This window comes from Mus pahari, chromosome 6 (genome assembly GCF_900095145.1).
Source record: "Mus pahari chromosome 6, PAHARI_EIJ_v1.1, whole genome shotgun sequence".
Classification (NCBI taxonomy): Eukaryota; Metazoa; Chordata; class Mammalia; order Rodentia; family Muridae; genus Mus; species Mus pahari.
In genome coordinates this window covers 52,612,210-52,631,577 of record NC_034595.1, presented here as the reverse complement: position 1 = coordinate 52,631,577, position 19,368 = coordinate 52,612,210, and the positions used below count along the sequence as shown (strand labels likewise).

Genomic DNA, 19,368 nt, shown 5'->3' with positions numbered 1-19,368 from the left:
AAAGCATAGGCGACTTCATGTGGGATGGTGACTGCATCTGGAAATTAGAGGTGGTGGCCGCACAGCTCTTTGAATATACCAAAACCAATGGACTGCATAATTGTAGAGGGTAAATTCTGTAAGATGGCATAAAGAAAGACGCTTTCAAACACTCCAAGTGTCTTGGCCCAAGAAACTGAAGGCTTAAGGAGAAACAAGAACTTGGCCTACAATGTTGCACATAGAGACTCAAGTGAACAGGACACACTGCCAGCTAGATATACTATTCTGGGGGTGAGAGGAATCTGTCCTAGAGATAGAAATGTAAGCCATCTGCCTATAAAAGGTAAAGGCAAGTGTGGTGGTTTGAATGCAAACACCTCCCACAGGCTCAAATGTATGAACACTCGGTCCCCCGTTGAGAATCCTGTTCAGGGAAGGGAGCAGGCTTAGAAGTTTCAAAGCCATGGGCCATTTCAAGCTCACTGTTTCATGCTTGGAGTTTAAGATATAAGTCCTCGATAGCTCTCAACGTCCAGTTCCAGCCACCATGTCTGCTGCCTGTTGTCATAAGATCCCCACCATAAGGGGGCCTAACCCTGTAGAACAATGACCTCAAATAAGCTCTTCAGTAAGTGGACAGTGACGTGGCGTTTTGTCACAGCAGCAGAGAAGAAACTAATACCATGAGACAGCAAGAAGTCACCAAGTCAGTGAGCGGAGAGTAGGAAAGGTTCGGCTGAAATCACCAAGTCAGTGAGCGGAGAGTAGGAAAGGTTGGGCTGACGTGTATTCCTTATGGATTACACAGGTCCAGTCAGACAAGGAAACTGTCTCCTGATGTCTTAGGGTTCCACTGCTGTGAAGACAACAGCGGGGCCAAGGCAACTTTTTGTTTGTTTGTTTTTGTTTTTCAAGACAGGGTTTCTCTGTGTAACCCTGGCTGTCCTGGAACTCACTCTGTACACCAGGCTGTCCTGGAACTCAGAAATCCGCCTGCTTCTGCCTCCCAAGTGCTGGCAACTCTTATAAAGGACATTTAATTGGGGTTGGCTTACAGTTTCAGAGGTTCATTCCATTATCATCACAGCAGGAAGCATGGCGGCATGCAGGCAGACATGGTGCTAGAGGAGTCCGACATCCTGATCCAAAGGCAGCCAGGAGGAGACTGTCTCTTCTACACTAGGTGGAACTCGAGCATGAAACCCTAAAGCCTCCCCTGACAGTGACATACTTCCTCCCACGAGGACACACCTATTTCAACAAGGACACACCTCCTAATAGTGTCACTCCCTGTGAGCCAAGCATTTAAACACATGAGATTATAGAGGCCAACTGCACCTGAAATAAATCTCACACAGCAGCTTTGTCAGACTTCCTTGAGGAGAGACTGGAACAGAGTCATGACACCTTGACCAGACTGCTTAATTATGCATAGATCTGGATATTTAATCCTAAGCTTCATGTTAGGACTCAAAAGATGGACTTAAATAACTGGATCTTTTTCCCTCTTTCCAATGTAGCCCTACTGATCCCTCAATCCCTCCCTCCGTCTCTGTCTTTCTCTGTCTCTGCCTCCCTCTCTCTCTCTCTCTCTCTCTCTCTCACACACACACACACACACACACACACACATTTTACTTTTAGTTTTTATCATTTCACTATTTATTTGGCTTTTTTAGCAGGCTTATTAAAGGTGGATAACCAGACTGGATGTGGTGGTGCACACCTTTAATCCCAGCACACAGGAGGCAGAGGCAGGAGGATCTCAGTGAATTTGAACCCACCCTAGTCTACATAGTGAATTCCAGGAGAGCTAGAGCTCCATACTGAGATCCTGGAGCAAAACATTCCAGGAAAGGGGGTTGTTGGGGTGGAGTAGGTGCTGAAGCCTGGCTTGCTAGAGGACAGGCTGTTCTGTCACAGATGTGCTAGACAACTGTGGCTGTGTCGGGGGACAAGCAGAGTTTTGGGAGAGCGCTGGGTACTGGTACGTTGGGTAGAATATGGTGATAGAGGGAATGAAGTCTTGAGACGGAAGCCTGGTACATCCATGCTTTAACTTATAAGGTGAATGACCATCAGAGCTAAACAGATGATAGCCAAAGCACCGGTAGTTAGTAACTGCATGACAAAAATTATTAGCACTGCTGAATTTTAATTTTTTTTTGAGAAAGGAAAATGAATGCATAATTTATTATCCACTAATTTAGAAGTGTGAGATGTGTCATAGCATCCATTTCGGATTGTCAACATTGAAGGGACCCACTGCAATCTCCACGGTGTGCCATGCTCCAGTGACCCAAGCCTCCCACCTGGCCTGTATTCCCAGCGTGAAGGACGGACAGTTCTTTCAAGACTGTTACCCATTGGTTTTCCTTGGGAACTGGTCTTTTGGGGGACCTTTTATACTTGCAGTTCCTGTTTCTAGTAACTGAACTACGCAGCTGGTAAGGTAACACAAACAGCTAACTTGTGATCTAGTTGCCCAAACCCACCTGTGAACATCAGATCTTCCCTAATATAGAGAACATGAGGACCAAGAGTTGCTTCTGTGTCACTTCACATTTGTGTACGCCTTTTCCACGGTTAGATTTGTCTCCCTTTCCAATACGGCACACTTTCTTCCGTGTGTATGTGAATGGCACACTTTCTTCCGTGTGTATGTGAATGCGTGCATAAACGTACATAGACCCAGATATGTGGGATACATGTGGAAGCCAAAGTTAATGTCAGGCATTTTCCTCTACTGCTCTGCACTCTCCAATTGGGCTAGTCTGGCTAGTGCACTTCTCAAGCATCCGAGTGCTGGATTACTGGTGGGCCACTGTGCCGACTCAGCTTGTTACGTGGTTGCCAAGAATCTGAACTCTGTTCTCTCACTTTGGTAGCACGCTCCTTATCTACGGATACATCTCTCCACCCCTTCGATAGAGCAGAGCCTGCATTAACCTGGCCTCTCCATCTGCACCCACGTCTGCCTCCTCTCAAGGGAGACTGTCCCCAGTACAGTGATAATGGATTCCTTCCAGCCAGACACTGCTTCCAGCACTGAGACCGTTCCTCTTCACCTAGTGTAAGAGCAGATCAAAGCCAGTCAAATTTATACCAAGATCAGCTAGACAAAAGCACTGGAAAATAAATCCTCTGGTTCTCCTTTCAAATAGCATAATAGAATCTTAATGTAATGATGTGCATAAAAGCCTCTGCTGAAGTGTTAAGTGACAAAAGTGCTCACTTCATCCCACGCCCTGCACCTGAGAGCAGACTCATGACCTTTGGCATCACGGCTGGGTTGCACATACCACTGCTCTACCCTTGCACCCTAGCCGTCTGGAAGCAAACCATAACTCGTAAGCTAGGACTGCTGTAAACAAAGGTACCTGCTGGTATGGACACCAGTTTCAGAAGGGGAAGGAAACAGAAGGCAGCTACTATTCCTTCTGTGGAGAAACTGAATCGGACAACTTTCAACAGCACATGGTTTGTCAGCTGTACCTGGAAAGCTGATGAATGGGGAGAAAGTGGGGGGGGGGGGGGGGGGGGGGAGAAAGGGGGGGGGGGGGGGATGGGTAAAGTTTAAGTAGGAAGAGGACGTCGTGAAACTCTCAGGAAGGTGCCTAGACAGCAAGGGCACCAGGAAGCAGAGTGAAAAGCAAGGAAGAAAGGCCTTGTCCTAAAAAAGAGCTGGAAAGTCCCACCGTCTTCCTCCAAAACTTCTTCACACCTTTGGAACAGAATTCCTGTTCCACACTTGGGCAGAGACCTTCAGCCCCACAGGAACAGCTTACCTGTTCCTGCCCACTCGTAATAACTTGGCAGTGGAAGGGTGTTTTCCATGCTCCTAACAGCTAGTTGCTAGAAGATGTCAGCCTTGTCATGAGAATTCTTACTTGTGGGTAAGTCTTCAAAGTATATTTCCAATTTTACAAATGTAATCAATATGCTCAGAATTTATAAATATATCCTACAATATATGAATGGCTGCTTCATCCACCATTCTGATCCGGAAAAAGCTATAAATATTCCTATACAGCTAACATTGCTTATAATACTTGGCACTATGGAATAAATGCTTCTCTTAGACAAACAGCAAATCTAATAATAATCTGTCACTTCAAATACTTTTTTAAGGATTTATTTATTTTATTTGTGTGGTACCTGTGTGCCTGTGTATGTGCGCATACACACATGCATATGTGTGCATATGTGCATGCGTGCATGAGTGTGTAGGTACCCACAGAGCCATAAGGCATTGGATACCTTGGAATTACTGTTGAGTCAACTTATGTGGGTGCTGGGAACTGAACCCAGGTCCTCTGCAAGAACACCAAGTTCTTAACCACTGAACCAGCTCTCTAGCCTCTCAAACACTCTTTAGACAGGTACCTTTCATCCTTCTAGAAATAAAATCAAGAGATAACTCTTAAGCCAGATATGGTCTATGTGCTTGAGGGTGAAAGAGAAGCATCGAGTGAGCTTGAAGGTAGCCTGGCCTACTGAGTAAGGCCCTATCTTTAAACGAGGAAAGGAACAGGGAAAGAGCAATAATTAAGCTCCTGCATGAAAGCCATCTTGGTTATTTGACATAATCAAACAACCAAGACACTTCCAAAAATAGTCAGATAAATTCATGGGGAAAGAAAAGTTATTACAGCCAACTAGACAGTCAAAATGGTATCACAGAGGTCCATTCTAAGACAGGATCACTGCTCAGAACTGCCCATTCCAAAGTGTTGAGAGATTGTCACTCATCTTTTACACAAGGTCAATGGAGATTAAAGATTTATGAAATGCAGCTCTCTTTCAGTGTTAAAAGTCAAATTTATTACAACAGCAAGTGTCATGATTAAAAATGCCAGTTAAATGATCAAGTATCTAAATAACTTTTCTAATGTAAATACTAGAAATGCCAACTCTAACAATTCTGTTTGTACACAAAATATTAAAAACATAATGCCATGCACAAAGCCAAAATATAACATTGCACACTGTCCTCTGTCCGTTCACCTGCTGGTCCCAGCGTCACACCAGCCCTGGCCCGGATGCTGATTCCTCCGACCACAAGCCTCTAGGGAGAGTGCTCTGAACACTCATTAGCTAGCAGCATCAACGCTTAAACACCGCTGATGGCATCCTGATTGGGTGGTTGTAGTTGTCACTTCCATCTCCCAACAGGCTCCAGATAAAAAAGATGAGCTAGAAAAACTGTTTATGAAAACCAAAATGATGTGTTTCCTGTAGCGGTGACATCAAGTTCAATATCAAGGATGAAAAGTGCACCAGTGTGTAACTTCAGTGACTCGCTCCCCTCTGCTCACTCGTGCCTCATACCCTTCAGGAGACCCACCACTAAGAGCAAACAGGAATGCTGTGTGGGTGATGGGAAGCACCACAGAGGAACAGGGAAGCACAGGCTCTTGAAGGGACATTTCCAAGAATTGTCTGACCTGCCCTCCACTTAAAGGGGGACTATTCCAACCAAGTTTCCCTCCCTGCACCCCAGAGGGGTTTTTTTTTGGTTATTTTGTAACTTATTCTGGACAATCAGCCACTGCCTTTTGGATGATGTTAGGACTTATCTGTTCCTGCCTAAGAACAGGTCCCCCAAATTTGAGGAACAACACAAGTATTATAGACTTGAACATGTTAGAAACACCTAAAGTCTGAACTCATTCACAACAGGGGGCAGGTGATTATTTTTTTTCTGCAAATGAGCATGCAACACCGAGAGAGGGCAAGTGGCTGTGCCACTGAGAAGACAGGGGAGCTATGATGCTTATTCCTCTACAACAAATCTTCTCACCCGTCAATATGCATGTGCCAAGTGTGCAATCTCATCAAAGGGACCCAGTCTGATGGGAGCTTCTGATCCTGCATCCCCGATAGGCTCCTAGCAGATGCTGATGCTTTGTGTGGATGAGACGTCCTCTGAGATGAGTCTAAGTGTATAGGGAGAGCGCCACCTATGTTTGGGCTGCAGGAGATCTGCCCCAGAGCCTCCCTAGCATATCCCAAGGCAAAAGGTTTAGACCCCCTGGATAAGTGAGCAACTGTCTACAAGGCCATAGTAACAGGCTTTCTGGAAACTAGAAGATAAAAATAATTCACTTTGAGTCAATGGAGTGACCTGTGTGCCAGGACTAAAACTCATCTTTTGTTTACAACATCTTCCCTAAGATGATCATGATATAAAGGTATAAAAAAACTCAGCATATTCAAATCTGAAACACATGTGCACACATATACGTACAATATCAATTCTAAGTAAGACTCAATGCTTTCCGTCAGGAGGAGGTGCTACCACTGTTCCCAACTGAAATCATCCCCTCTTCCAAAGACGAGGAAGAAGCCTTGGATTGTGAGGAAAATGACAGCGTTGCCGGCCAACACAAGACCACAGGCTCCCCACTTGATCTGAAACACAAGAGAAGGGTTAAGTCCTCTTCAGGTTGTATTCTTCTACATCAGACACCGCCACTGAAGCATGACACAAGGCTGCTAAGGGGCTAGGAATGTCATGGGTGGAGGACAGAGAACTTCCCTGCCATGTTTAATTGATTCCATAACGCTTCTTAATTAAGTCTAGTAGCATCCTTAATATCGTCCTGAGGAGACTCATCGTTGTTTTCAGTTTACAGTAACTGCCTCAAGAAAAACACATGGAGCAAGATTATCAGTGATCCAAAATGAGGTGCAAATAGTTCCGCAGGCATCAACCTCTTTCACAAAGAACAGAAATTGGAAAGTTACGAATCTGTTTACTTCTTTTCTAGGCAAGATACACTTTAAACAATAATCCACAGCTGGGCAGATGTTTCCATGGAGGCATAGCTGGGGATGAGAGTGCCCTCTAGTGGGCATTTTTCTTTTTTTTTTTTTTGCTTCAAGTTAACCAAGCATCAATGAAAGCTTATTCTCCAAAGACCACCACAGGGCTGAAAACAGGAAGATTTACCACAAAACTCAAGGCTGACGAATGAGGCCAGAGCCACCTGTGCTCAGAGAATCAGCATTCCTCAGTGCTTAAGTGAAGTTCCGGCTGAGGCAGCATTAGAGGCTCTGGCTGAGCAGGCTTCAGGGGCCTTTCTGGTCTTGCTCTTATCTTCTGCTTTATCACATTACACTGTTCTTCATGCCACACAATGCATTTTCACACTCATGTGCTATTCCAACAATCTTTCCTACTTTAATCATAATCCTACTTGGCCTTAGAGGCCCTTAACGAGCAGCAGCTGGCCTTTCTCTCTTGGTCCTCCTCTGGTCCTCTTATTAGCTTCCCTCCCCACATATGGTATTCTTTAGCATGCATCCTCATCAGACTACTATCATATTCTCTGAGTGCTGACAGTGTAGTTTTTATTCTTGGCATTTCAGAAATAGCAGATGTCCCTGAGATAGTTTCATATTGAATGAATAAACAAAATTGTACACTTCTGATGGCCAATGTGGTTGGCAGAATAAAAACAAAAAGCAGGCAAGTCAAAGAACATCAAGAATCTGAATAAATTACAGCACAATCTTTGTTTGCCAGTCAAAAAACAAAAACAAAGCAAAAGCCCGCACTGGGTGTGGCAATGTCACTCACTGGCTATCCCTCAGTACATCCCAGAGTTCCTGAGAAGTAAGTCCCTGGCTCCACTTTGATATGCCCTTCCTTCACTTTGTGATTGGGAAAGCCTTTGCACTGACTGACTCTATGGATTGCCCCATGGTTTAAGAGGCAGGAATATAAGAATGACTAAAGAGAATAGCTTAATATGGAAAAAGCAAGACACCATATGCTTTGACTAAAAGTTGTAAGAGAAACCAGGAACGCATTCTGAAGCTATGATGGAGACTCTGACCAATAGGAGACAGAAACGAAAGCTACAAATGGCTCCAAAGAGAGCCGAAGCAACGGAAATAAACTCGAGGCCTCAGACACAGGCCTTTGAAACCAACCCTGACCAGAGTAAAACAACAGAAAACAGAACTCACCACATCCACACGAGCAAGAATAACAGGAAGTCCAAAGGCAGAAACAACAATTCCAGTGGTGAAGAAATACGCCAGTTCCCGGCAGGCACTGCTGGTCGCATCGGAGTCATATGTGACCCTCTTGGCAATGAAGTAGGGGATGGGGGAAATGACGTAGAAAATCAAGACGAACAGGGGCCAGTAAACGCTGTTGTCAGTGGAACCCGGATGAAACCCAAAAGGAAAGTTACATCTTAACTCAGAGGCATACTGTCGTTTCAACATCGCTATTTGAAATGTCTAAGTAAAAACATTTATCAATTATGAATATTAAAACATGGTATATCTATCAGGCACAGATAAATATTCCTTACTAATACATATGCAGCCTATATCAAGTTAAGAAACAACTATTCAGTGTATGATTGAGAAACAACTGTTTTATATGTTAGAGATGTGCAGGTTTTTGTAGTCTGGGGGAATGAACCAAGGACTTTGTACATACTAGGCAAGCACTCTACCGCTGAGCTGCATTGCTGGCCCTGATGAGCAACTCTAAGGACAGAATCGTAAAAAGGCACCTCTGCTTTCCCTACAGAACACAGTACAGTGGCTTACATGAGCTAGCTTCATGAAGATTTTTGAGTGCATGTATGCATGAATGCTTCTAATGACTTAGAAGAGCCACAAATGAGGCTTCTTATCTGCTACCTTATGTCTGTCTCCTCCTCTAACCACTCTGGACCACCTCACCCTCATTCTCTGAACCTCCAGCCACTGCAATCTTCTCCCTGCACACTCTGGTCTCAAGCCTGCCTTGGGCTCTTCTCACCGCTGTGCACTTCCTGAAGGTGACCCAGCTAATCCTGGCCTACAGCACTTCTCCCTAGCTTTCTACACAGCATCACCTGATATCCTTGTGATCATTACAGCAGAGATATGATTTGTCTTAGCTAATCTCCATTTATCCCAGAGCCTAGAATGGGACATTCCATTTGTACTTGATGGAAAGGTAGGAAAAAAAAAGAGATTTTAGCATGGGAGGAATGAAAATGTACATTTGCTCACTAGATGCACCCAAACCCAACTGTATTACAGTGGATTACAAATATAATCTAACACAAAGCAAAACAACCTGCTAAGAATTCCCACTGAATTTCCAACTGGGTTTTCCCTATAAGTACTTTCAAAATAATGTTTCATTCTTGTTGCCTTCAGTTAGACACCCATTAAAAGAAAATAACCCACCAGCCAGTCACTATCATAAACACACAGAACAACAACAGGCACACCATCAGCAAACTGTAATCATGCAGAGCCACCCACACAGCAAGCAGCCCTGAGCAGGCTGGGGTGATGGCGCAGATGTAGGAAGTCAGTCAGGATGATAACCAGGAAGCAGAAGGGAGGGTCCTGCAGGCAAGCTGACTCTGGATGCAAACAAGGAATGTGGGCTCCTCATTTGAAACTCATTTGAAAGTGAAGTGGTTCCAGAAATATATTCCAGAAATCAGCAGAAAGTACTGTTTCGAGAGCTATTAGGTGATGTCAGGACAAAGCCAGTGAGGAAGCAAGCTACAGAGAAGGGACATAACTGTCACCTGATGTCCCTCAGCAAAGAGCCCTGCACTCTTCCTACAATACTGTGTCAGTTTTCTGAGGCACAGTTTAGAAGAAGCCCCCACGTAGATTAAGCCTTGAAGTCATCTTTTCATACAAAATCTAAACATAATATTATTTACAAAATGGGAAGGCCAAAGACTGGCAAACTCTGGTCTGTAAGAGACCACGCTGGATGACCACAGGTCTCTTCAGCTCTACCCTTTGCCTCCTCGTTGGTGCAAAAGCAGAGCCTTAAACCACTGGCCAGGCTGCCAACTGCTGATGCAGATGAAAATCCCAAGTGACGGTCACAAAGGCATAAAATGAATTTCCTCGTGGTGGCAGTGATGTGTGCTGTTCTCATCTTATGGAGACATAGCACATTGCAGGGAACTCAAACACCTGGATTCAGTGAGTCCTGGAACTACAGTGCCATGGGCAAGCGTCAGAGCTGAGAGCAGAGCCACAGCCATGTCTGCCGGTCACTGCTGTACAATCAGCAAGGCACTCTGGCCTTGATATTCTGGGCTTTGGTTTTCAGTCAGGAAGGAGAATAAAATATCCCTAAACAATAATACAGTAATAGCCGTGAAAACTCTAAGCAAATGTTTTTGCTGACATCATGTTTAAACTATTTGCACGATCACTTCTAACTCCACAGTAGATTTGAACTCAGCAACGTTTTTCTGGTTAGTTTCTTGCTAACTTGACACAAGCTAGAGTCATTTGAGAAGGGGGATTCTGGCTTGAGAAAATACTTCCGTACGTTTGTTTGGCCTATAGCAGCAGTCCTCAACCTATGTATAGGTCATGACCACTTTGCAGGATCGAATATCAGATAGCCTGTACATTATACAGTTTTATTACTATTTGTTGACAGTAGCAAAATTACAGTTATGAAGTGGCAACACAGTAATTTTATGGTGAGGTTTTGCTCTAACATGAGGGACTGTCATCTGTACTAAGGGCTGCAGCATCAGGAAGGTTGAGAGCCACTGGCCTCCAGGCCAGCCTCTGGGCCTTTTCTTGATTTATGATTGTGGGGGAAGGTCCAGCCCACTCTGTGTGGTGCCACCCCAGCAAGCGGTCCCAGGGTGGCAAGCAGTGAGGAACAAGCCAGTGACTTGGAGTCCTCCATAGCCTCTGTTTCAGTTCCTGCCTCCTCCCGTCCCTGACTTGACTTCCTGCCCTGACTTCCCTTTAAAATGAACTACAACTAAAAACTGAAATAAACTCTTTTTCACTAAGCTGACTTTGGTCATGGTGTTTTATCTCAGCAACAGAAAACCTAGGACAGAGGTCACAACAACTGGCTCCAGCTAGTCTTAAGTCACACATTTTAGGTCAAGTTGTTCAAGCCACTCACCTGCACAGCTGGTGGGAACTGGTTTGAGTCCTGGTATCAGTTTATAAAACCTACTGCCACTAATTCTGTTTCATTTATTAACAGCGATCCCTTAGGATTCCCTGACTCCAGTCTCCCACCTAGCCTCACATTTGGGCTAATTCCATTTGTTTTCCTACCTCCTGTTGTCTGGGACGAATGATCTAACCTCCTCTACGATGCATATGATGCCCCAAAGAGGCATCTACCTGCCTGATTAATCCTCCTCTAGTGGGTTGTAGGATGAAGGCTACTGATTGTTCTCTATGCCTGTGATTCAGAGAAACTCAGTCTTTGCTCATGAGAAATGCACACATCCGCTCTCTACGTCCCTCCTGACTACAGCTTCAAGCTCTTGGGGGCAGGACTCATTCTCACACCCATAGCGGCTCCAGATTCAGAATGTAACAACTATTTATTAAATGAAAATATCCATTTTTTTTTTTGAAAAGAGCTTTTCTCTACACAAATACACTGGTGTCTGAGGGGTTGAATTCCTAACCTGGACTTCACTAACTCATGCACTGATCAGGCTTTGACAGGAACAGGAACAGAGACATAGAAAGCAGTTCCCCTGAGAGCTGGGGAAATGGTTCAGTAGGTAAGTGCTGACTGTGCAAACACAGAGACCTGCGTTCAAGCCCTGGTGCCCATGTAAAAAGTCTGATGCAGCGGTGCAGCCTGAGGCCCCAGCACTGGGGAGGAAGAGGCGGGAGGACCCCCTTAGCTCACTACCCTGTCTGGCCAAATAAGCAAGCTCCAAGTTCTCTTAGACCCTCGGTCTCAAAAAAGTAAGGTGGGAAAAAATATAAGGGTAGAGAAGAGACAGAGGAAGACACAGCACCTCCACACACAACTGCACACAGACATGAACACACACATATTATGATTTCAAGACAACTTACCCATAGTCCTCCAAGGCACATCCCAGCATAAGAAAAGTCAGCCCAATTGCCCCGCTGAAGGAGAGCGCCACGAGAGCTGTGGAAAACACAACCACAGGTTCAAGGTTCTAGTCAGTCGGTAGTCAGTTAGGGGTGACGGGTCCAGAAAGCACTAGTGGGCCCAGAATTTTGTTTAGGGGATGACAAATGTCATGGGGCTAGAGGGCAGCGATGGCAGCATGACCTTGTAAAGATGATAATGCATTTTACATTCTAAAAGGCTGAGTTTATGGCATATGAATATATCTCAACAACACATTTTCACTTAAAGAGGTGCAAGGGGCTGGCAGATGGCTCAGCAGATAAAGGCACCTGCTACCAAGCCTTGGCACCTGAGTCCAGTCTCCAGGACTCACATGGTAGAAGAAGAAACCATCTCCAGCAGGGTGTCTTCTAACCTCCACAGGTGTGCATACCCCCACACATAAAGTTTTAATATAAAATATAAGGAGAGGTCACAAATGAAAGCAAATATAACAATTTACTTATTTCATTAATTGATTTACATCTGACTATCAAATGAATACAACCTATATAACTGAATGTCTATATACCTTTTAAATCTTCCAACTTGAGATCCTCATGCCTCCACAGCTCAATAGACAGGATAATGGGAAGGCACAGTCATATTGAGAAGTCCTTAGATTTAGCTGAGGACATGGTGGTGGTAGAGTTCTTTTGACAGAATCAATGTGCTAACATGAGAGAAACAAGCGACAGCTCTCTTTTTCTGCTCTGTCTCTTCCTTGATCTTGGACTTTCCAGCCTTCAGAACTCAGGATTAAGTCATTTAGCCTAACAGTTTCTGGTTCATTTGGTATAGTAGCCCAAAGTGATTAAGATACCTGCCTCTATCCCCCACTTTAACACCAAAGGTAGAAAGATCTCTTGCCACCCCAGCAGTTTGGCACTACTGCATGGGTTCTCTCTATACTTGCCAGACGAGGACAGTCAGCCAGCACAGCTTGTCAACAGCAGTGAAGGGAGCTCACAACCATAGGCAGTTAGTTATGTTCACACCTTCTGAACGCTGACTGCTCTCTTTCTCTGATTATATCCCAAATGGTCTCCACATGCTCAAACCATAATTACTTCAAGTATTGGAAGAGTGCTTCCATGCCTTTATAGGAAACAATGCCCAACTAGCATCCACTGTATCTATTCCCTACCCACACTGAACTCACACCTGGACATACTTGCCCTTTCCACTTTGCCATGTGAAGCTCATCAGGCGGACTCTCAGTCACCAAATGGTTTCAGATAGTCATTCTGCAACCAGCTGGTTGTATGACTTCAGGCAGCTGGATGTCCCTGAGCCTAGTTTCTTACTTGTAAAATGACAAAGATGGTCCCATTTCATTGGGTTTATGGAAATTAGGTTAGGTAATCTATACACAGTGCTTGGCAAAAGAGGCTCAACCAATGCTGGCTATGGGAGATCTCCACTCACCTAGCTATATTATTTGATAAAATGGTGTCTCAAAGCACAAGACACTGGATCATTTCAATTTTCTTCTGAAAATCCCTAATATAATTAGTCACTGACTAATTAAGATTTTTTTGTTGTTGTTGTTGCTTTCTCTTACTTAAGAGATTTAGGGAGACTGTTTAATAGAAAGATACTAATATCCCTTTCAAGAAACCTGGTGAATACAGATGGTATTTTTTTTTTAAGATTTTTTTTTTATTATTATTATACGTAAGTACACTGTGGCTATCTTCAGATGCACCAGAAGAAGCCATCAGATCTCATTATGGGTGGTTGTGAGCCACCATGTGGTTGCTGGGATTTGAACTCAGGACCTTCAGAAGAGCAGTCAGTGCTCCTACCTGCTGAGCCATCTCACCAGCCCACAGATGGTATTTTTAATGGACAAATACTTACCAGTTCAGAAGTTGCCTGGCCTTTCCCTTGTAGCCCTGACCCTTCTCTGTATGAGACGCCCTACAACATTCGCTCTTCCAGCTGTGAACCTACAGCATGCGAACCACAGACGCACTTCTTTCTGTTCCCAAACCATCTCTCAAATTTCACAATCTTACTTCTGCTGGTTGCCTTCAAGCTGTGCATGTGTGTGTGTGTGTGTGTGTGTGTGTGTGTGTTTAGAAATTGTATTCCTGCCTACCCCCTCTCTTCTCAAACTGAGTATATGAACAATGGGGGTGTATATTGCTACATCATATGTAAACACGACAATCTTATGAAATTGGTACTCTCCTTCCACCTTCCCATAGGCTCCCGGGACTGAATTAAGATCGCTGGGCTGTGTGCAAGCCTTTACCTGCTAAGCCATCTTGCCAGTACGTTGCCATTTCTTAATTATAGTAGGAGTTAACCAACAATTCAAGTCCATCTCTTTTCGCTTCACACATGACTGCTGAAAAGCTGAGTTCAACCCAAAGTTCCCAGAACAAGGGCCAAGCCATATGCAAGGCTCCATCCCACAAGAGTTCCTAAGAACTCCACTTCTAATCTGGACTGCTGTGCCACAGAGCCAAAGCCAACAAGGACCTCAAAGCCAACATGTAAAATAACCTCCTGCTCCTACTCCACCCCCACCTTCCCAAACACATGCTTCATCTTCCCTTGAGGACCAATCTTAGAGGGCTGAAACCATAGCTATACTCCATAGCAAATCAAAATAACTCATTTTACCAAGACTTTATTCAAAACTATTGTCTTCTCTTGAACTCTGTGCAGGGTAGCCAGTATGTATGCTTGCTGTCTGCTGTCAAACTGAGCCTCTTCCAGTCCTTCCTCCACATACATCATTAGGTACTTGTGTGTCACAGCCTGCATGTTGTCACTAGAGGCTCACTACAATCTGACCCCTACCTTCTCCAGCTTCAATCTTCCCTACTCTGCCTCCAAGAGCCTGTGAAAATGAAAAGAATGAGATGTGTTCTGTCATGGCCTCTGCCCCAGTCACATCCTGGTCTCAACCCAAGGTTTCCAGAGTCCTGTCAATTCAGCATAACTATTACCTCTTCTAGCTCCCCCATAGAGTGGTCATTCATATTAGCTTCATGACAAACTCCGACAATCCGGGTGACTCCAAACAAAGGAAATGAATCCTCTCAGTTCTGAAGGCTAGGCTTCTGAAATCAAGGCGCCTCTGAAGGCTGTAGAGAACAAGCTTCCTTGCCTAACGCCCAGTGCTGCTCATGTCTACACTACTGCTTAGCTTGCAGCTACAGCACTCCCAATTGCTGTTACTTTTTTTTTTTAATTACTTATTTAGATTTATCTATCTACTTATAGCCATGCACCATACTGCATGTGCAAGTGTGGAGGTCAGAGGACAACCAGGTAGGTCCCAGGGATCAAACTCAGGTCTTAAGGCTCGGCTCGACAGCAAGTACCTTTCCTACCAAGCCATCATGGGGCCCTCTGCTTCTGTCCTTACTTTGTGCTTTTTCCCCCCTCTTATCTGAAGGACATCACACAAGGCAACCTTAGGTTGATAACATCTGCTATTTGCAAATAAGGTCATACCCTTATTTGGCAGCAGGGAGTTGCAACTTAAAACATATCTTTTGGAGCAACATGATTTACTCCACTATATTATCTCTATGTTCTCAACTGTCTCAGAGCACACATCATTTTCTTACACAGCAATATAATTATTTGCGGCAATCAACTCAGTCCAAACTTCTCACTTATCTTTTATCCCAAGTCTCCAGCATAGTTTCTCAATAACAGTTGAATTATCTGCAGTTTTGCTTCCCTGTGCTCTTGTCTACTTCATAGCCTTTGTTCCTTTTCACTACATAAGCACATAAATTACTGTTGCTATTTTGTACTTTCTGTCCAAGACTGAACACTCTGTAGTAGTGAGACAATTTTCCATACTTTCTACACAGTCTTCAAATGGATACATCATACAGTGGACATTGCCCAAGTAAACCATGTTTACTTTGATTCAAAATAGAAAAGTTCCCCCAAAATGGTTAGCTATGTCTGTTACTAGTTGTTCACATATAAATGTATAGTGCACCCACATGAGTATACACTGTATCCTTCTTACAGATGTTGGTGACTGGGAAGGTCTTTGTGGATAGTTTTCAAAGAAAGGAAGTCCAACACAGAGATAAATTAGTCTACTCAGTTCGGATGACCAGAAATCCAAATACCACCCAACGCCCACTGCTCTGCATTCACACAAATCAAGGTGATAATCTCTCGGTACCCCCTTTCACCACCATTCAAGAACACAAACAGCACACACTGCTTTGTTCACAGACCAGTAAACACTCAAGAAAAGTCTTGTAAAAATCCCATCTAATTGCAGCCCCAAAGTTGCGTCGAATACAGTATTTCTGGTTACTTTCCCAAGTGCCACACGCCCGAAATTAATTCTGCCCAGCGAGAAAATCGTAAAGGAACAACAGGACCAAGTTTCCAACACACATCCTGGACACAAAGGCTCCTCTGTAAACCACAGGAAACTGCGGCGGGGCAGGAAGGTGAGGACGTGGGACCCTGGTGTGACCTACGGAGAACTGAAAAGCCCAGGGGACCACTGTGGAACGTACAGCCCACGGGGGAAGCCCCCACCGGGGAACTGCCGGGCGTGGGCGCGAGCGTTTATAGGCTCCGCGAAACACCTCTGCCGCGCATCCGGGAGGCCGCGGTCTGCAGGGGCTCGCACACCCGCACACCGGCTGCTCGCCACGCAGCCAGGAGCCAGGAGCGACCCCACCCACTAGCCGCGGGCGGGGGTCGCGGTGTACCTTTAACGCCCGCCATGTCTCTGGAGCAGGGCCTGTCGCGGCTTCCGGCTTTCTCCAAAAGCCGCCCACACCCAGGCTAGCCAGGGCCGGCGCGCGAATCCAAAGCCCGGCCCGCCCCCTGACGGCATTAACTCCGTACCCAACCAACGGAGCCCCGCCCCGTCGTTAGGCCCCGCCCCCGATCTTAGACTCCGCCCCCAGAAGCCCAGCCCCCACCATCCATGCAGAACCTGATTCCTACTGGTTTAGAATTCTGCCAATCACAACCTCACCGCCAATTATGCCAGAATCTGCCCTACAGGCACTCATTATTTCCTGTACTGGTTCCGATCCCTGCCACTCCTGAGCGCCTCCTCTGCCGGGCCCGGTTCCGCTCCGCCCACAGCTCCGCCCCTCTCTGGCACATAATCCTGCCTCCAGCTCATGGAGCCCCTCCCCCCAACGCCCTCCTCCACTTCGCGGACTCCGCCCCCAGCTGGCAAGCTCTGTCCCTGCCAGTTTGGATCCCACTCCGCCAGGCAGAACTCCGCCCCATTGGACTGATCCCGCCTCCGCCACTCATAGCTCAGACTCTACTGGTCCTAATTCCTGCCACTCAGAACTTCATTCCAGTAGTCTCCGAGTTTGCTCAGCACCGCCCCTCTGGCCCGGAACTCCAATCCTAGTCTCAGCCCCCTCCCACTTGGGATCTTGGATTCTGAGACATCTCAACCCTACTTCTCAATCTGGGGTCCAGCCCTTCCTTACTGTCGTGACTTGGGGCCCAGGCTCTGTCTCAGGAGATTCTAGATGCTCACCATCACCTTAGCTGGCTGCTAGGAAACTTGCCTGAAAGGACTGGTGGAAAAAGTGGGGCGCAGGATAAGAATAGGGAGCAGTTACCTTCGGTGCCGGACTAGAGACCTCACTTTCCAGAACAACTCTTCCCGTGTGCGTGTGTGGTTTGTTCTGAGAGTGTGTGGCTGGTATAGTAGAGATTGGGAGTGAGTGACAGCACCAGAAATCAGAATTAGAGGCATCCCTATCTAAGATCTTTGACTTTTGTATAGATTTGCTTGCTTTGTAGCTAGCTACATTAACATTTTGTGTAAACTACCGTGTCCGTCTATCCCCTTCATTCATTACAAACTCTTTGGGTCCGAATTTCTCCTGGGTCCTTAAATAAACGCAGGCCTGCAAATAACTAAGGCTAATTTTTCACTCCTCCAGGGCCATCTTATTCTTACCTTCTTCAGTGGAATCTTCATCTTAGAAACCATCCAGTAGCCCAAGACCTCTACAGAAAGGAGTTCAGAAAGGATAGGAACTGCACCAAACAGCTCTTTAGACAAGGTTAGAAAGTCAAAACCCACGAAGTTCTAAACTTAAAAGAAAAGGAAAATATGCATATATATGCTTAATCGGCTAAGAACCTAGTATACAATCAGTGATTCTGAGAAGCACATTTGCATAACTTACCACAATAGAGCAATTGTTCTCCTTTAGACTGTTAATACTATTCTAACTATTACAACAAGTTAAGCCATTGTACCACTGTAAGTGTGTACAGGATGAACCGTGTACACAGGGTCTGTAGTGTCAGGCATCTACCAGCATCATGGACAATATACCTGGTAAAAATGGGGGATTATGGTACCTATAAAAGCACTCAGAAATTTGCTTGGCCAAACCTGTGTTTTTAACTCCTCCTTTATAAGCACTGAGATCCGTTAGTGAGGGGGTAGGTTTTCCCACCTTAAATGAAGAGATTACATGATGTAAATTGTCCCACTCTCCTTCCTTCCTCAACCACACTATTTCTCTCCAACTGCTTTCTGCCAACAACAACTGTCCTTTGAGTTCACTGAGTACTTTACCTGAAAAAGTGGACTTTTCCTGTGCCAGATATTACACCAGAAACCATCCTACTCACCAATTCCACATTTCTACAAGAAGAAAAGCCTCTAGAACCTGCATCTCACTCCAACCAGCCCCATCCTATGTTACTTGACTGTTTAAGACCCAGGCCACTGTCTGACTGCCTATGACTAGAGTCCTTAAGATGAATCTTGGGGTTTCCTCCTTTAGTTCAAGTATCAAAGGCTACAAACTAGATTTTATTTACTATCACCATTTTACAGTTTTTGTAATGGTTTGTATATGCTTGGCCCAGGGAGTTACCCTATTAGGAGGTGTGGCCTTGTTGGGGTAGTTGTGTCACCATGGGCGTGTGCTTAAGACCCTCACCTTAGCTGCTTGGAAGTCAGTCTTCCACTAGCTGCCTTCAGATGAAGGTGTTGAACCCTCAGCTCTGCCTGCACCACGCCTGCCTGGATGCTGCCATGTACCTGCCTTGATGATAATGGACTGAACCTCTGAACCTGTAAGCCAGCCCCAATTTAATGTTGTCTGTATAAGACTTGCCTTAGTCATGGTGTCTGTTTACAGCAGTAAAACCCTAACTAAGACAGTTGGTAAAACTCAAGCTCAGATAGTGACCATGGAACAGGAAAACTGAGACCAAGCCTTGAAACACTAATACAATTAACCAGTTGCTTTCTTCTCATAGTAGATCTTATACCCAGAGGAGGCGGGGGTTGACAGTGAGGAGAAACAACAGTAAAACCTTATTTTAAGAGAGTTCAAAGCAATTCATTGATTTCATATTAATATACATATTTACTAATGTCTCACCTATAGTATATACCAAGTGTTGATTATATTAACTCTGGGAACAAAAAAGGGGCGATCCCTTTACCATTCATAAAGTTTCATGGCCAATACAAC

General features: G+C 45.1%; 1 protein-coding gene across 1 annotated transcript; it reads right to left on the bottom strand.

Annotated features, from left to right (window-relative positions):
• Positions 1-4,789: 4,789 nt before the first annotated feature.
• On the bottom strand, positions 4,790-16,701 carry Leprot. The gene is made up of 4 exons (XM_021200686.2): positions 16,603-16,701; positions 11,830-11,905; positions 7,960-8,146; positions 4,790-6,396 (listed from the first exon to the last, which is right to left on the bottom strand). The coding sequence occupies exons 1-4, from the start codon at positions 16,616-16,618 to the stop codon at positions 6,280-6,282; spliced, it is 396 nt and encodes a 131-aa protein (XP_021056345.1). The 5' UTR covers positions 16,619-16,701; the 3' UTR covers positions 4,790-6,279.
• Positions 16,702-19,368: the final 2,667 nt, after the last annotated feature.

Coding starts and splice junctions, on each gene's coding strand:
- Leprot (XM_021200686.2), bottom strand. Junction 8,147..11,829: donor TGTGCCTTGGAGGACTATGG/GTAAGTTGTCTT, acceptor CACTGACAACAG/CGTTTACTGGCCCCTGTTCG. Junction 6,397..7,959: donor TTCTTGCTCGTGTGGATGTG/GTGAGTTCTGTT, acceptor CTTGTGTTTCAG/ATCAAGTGGGGAGCCTGTGG.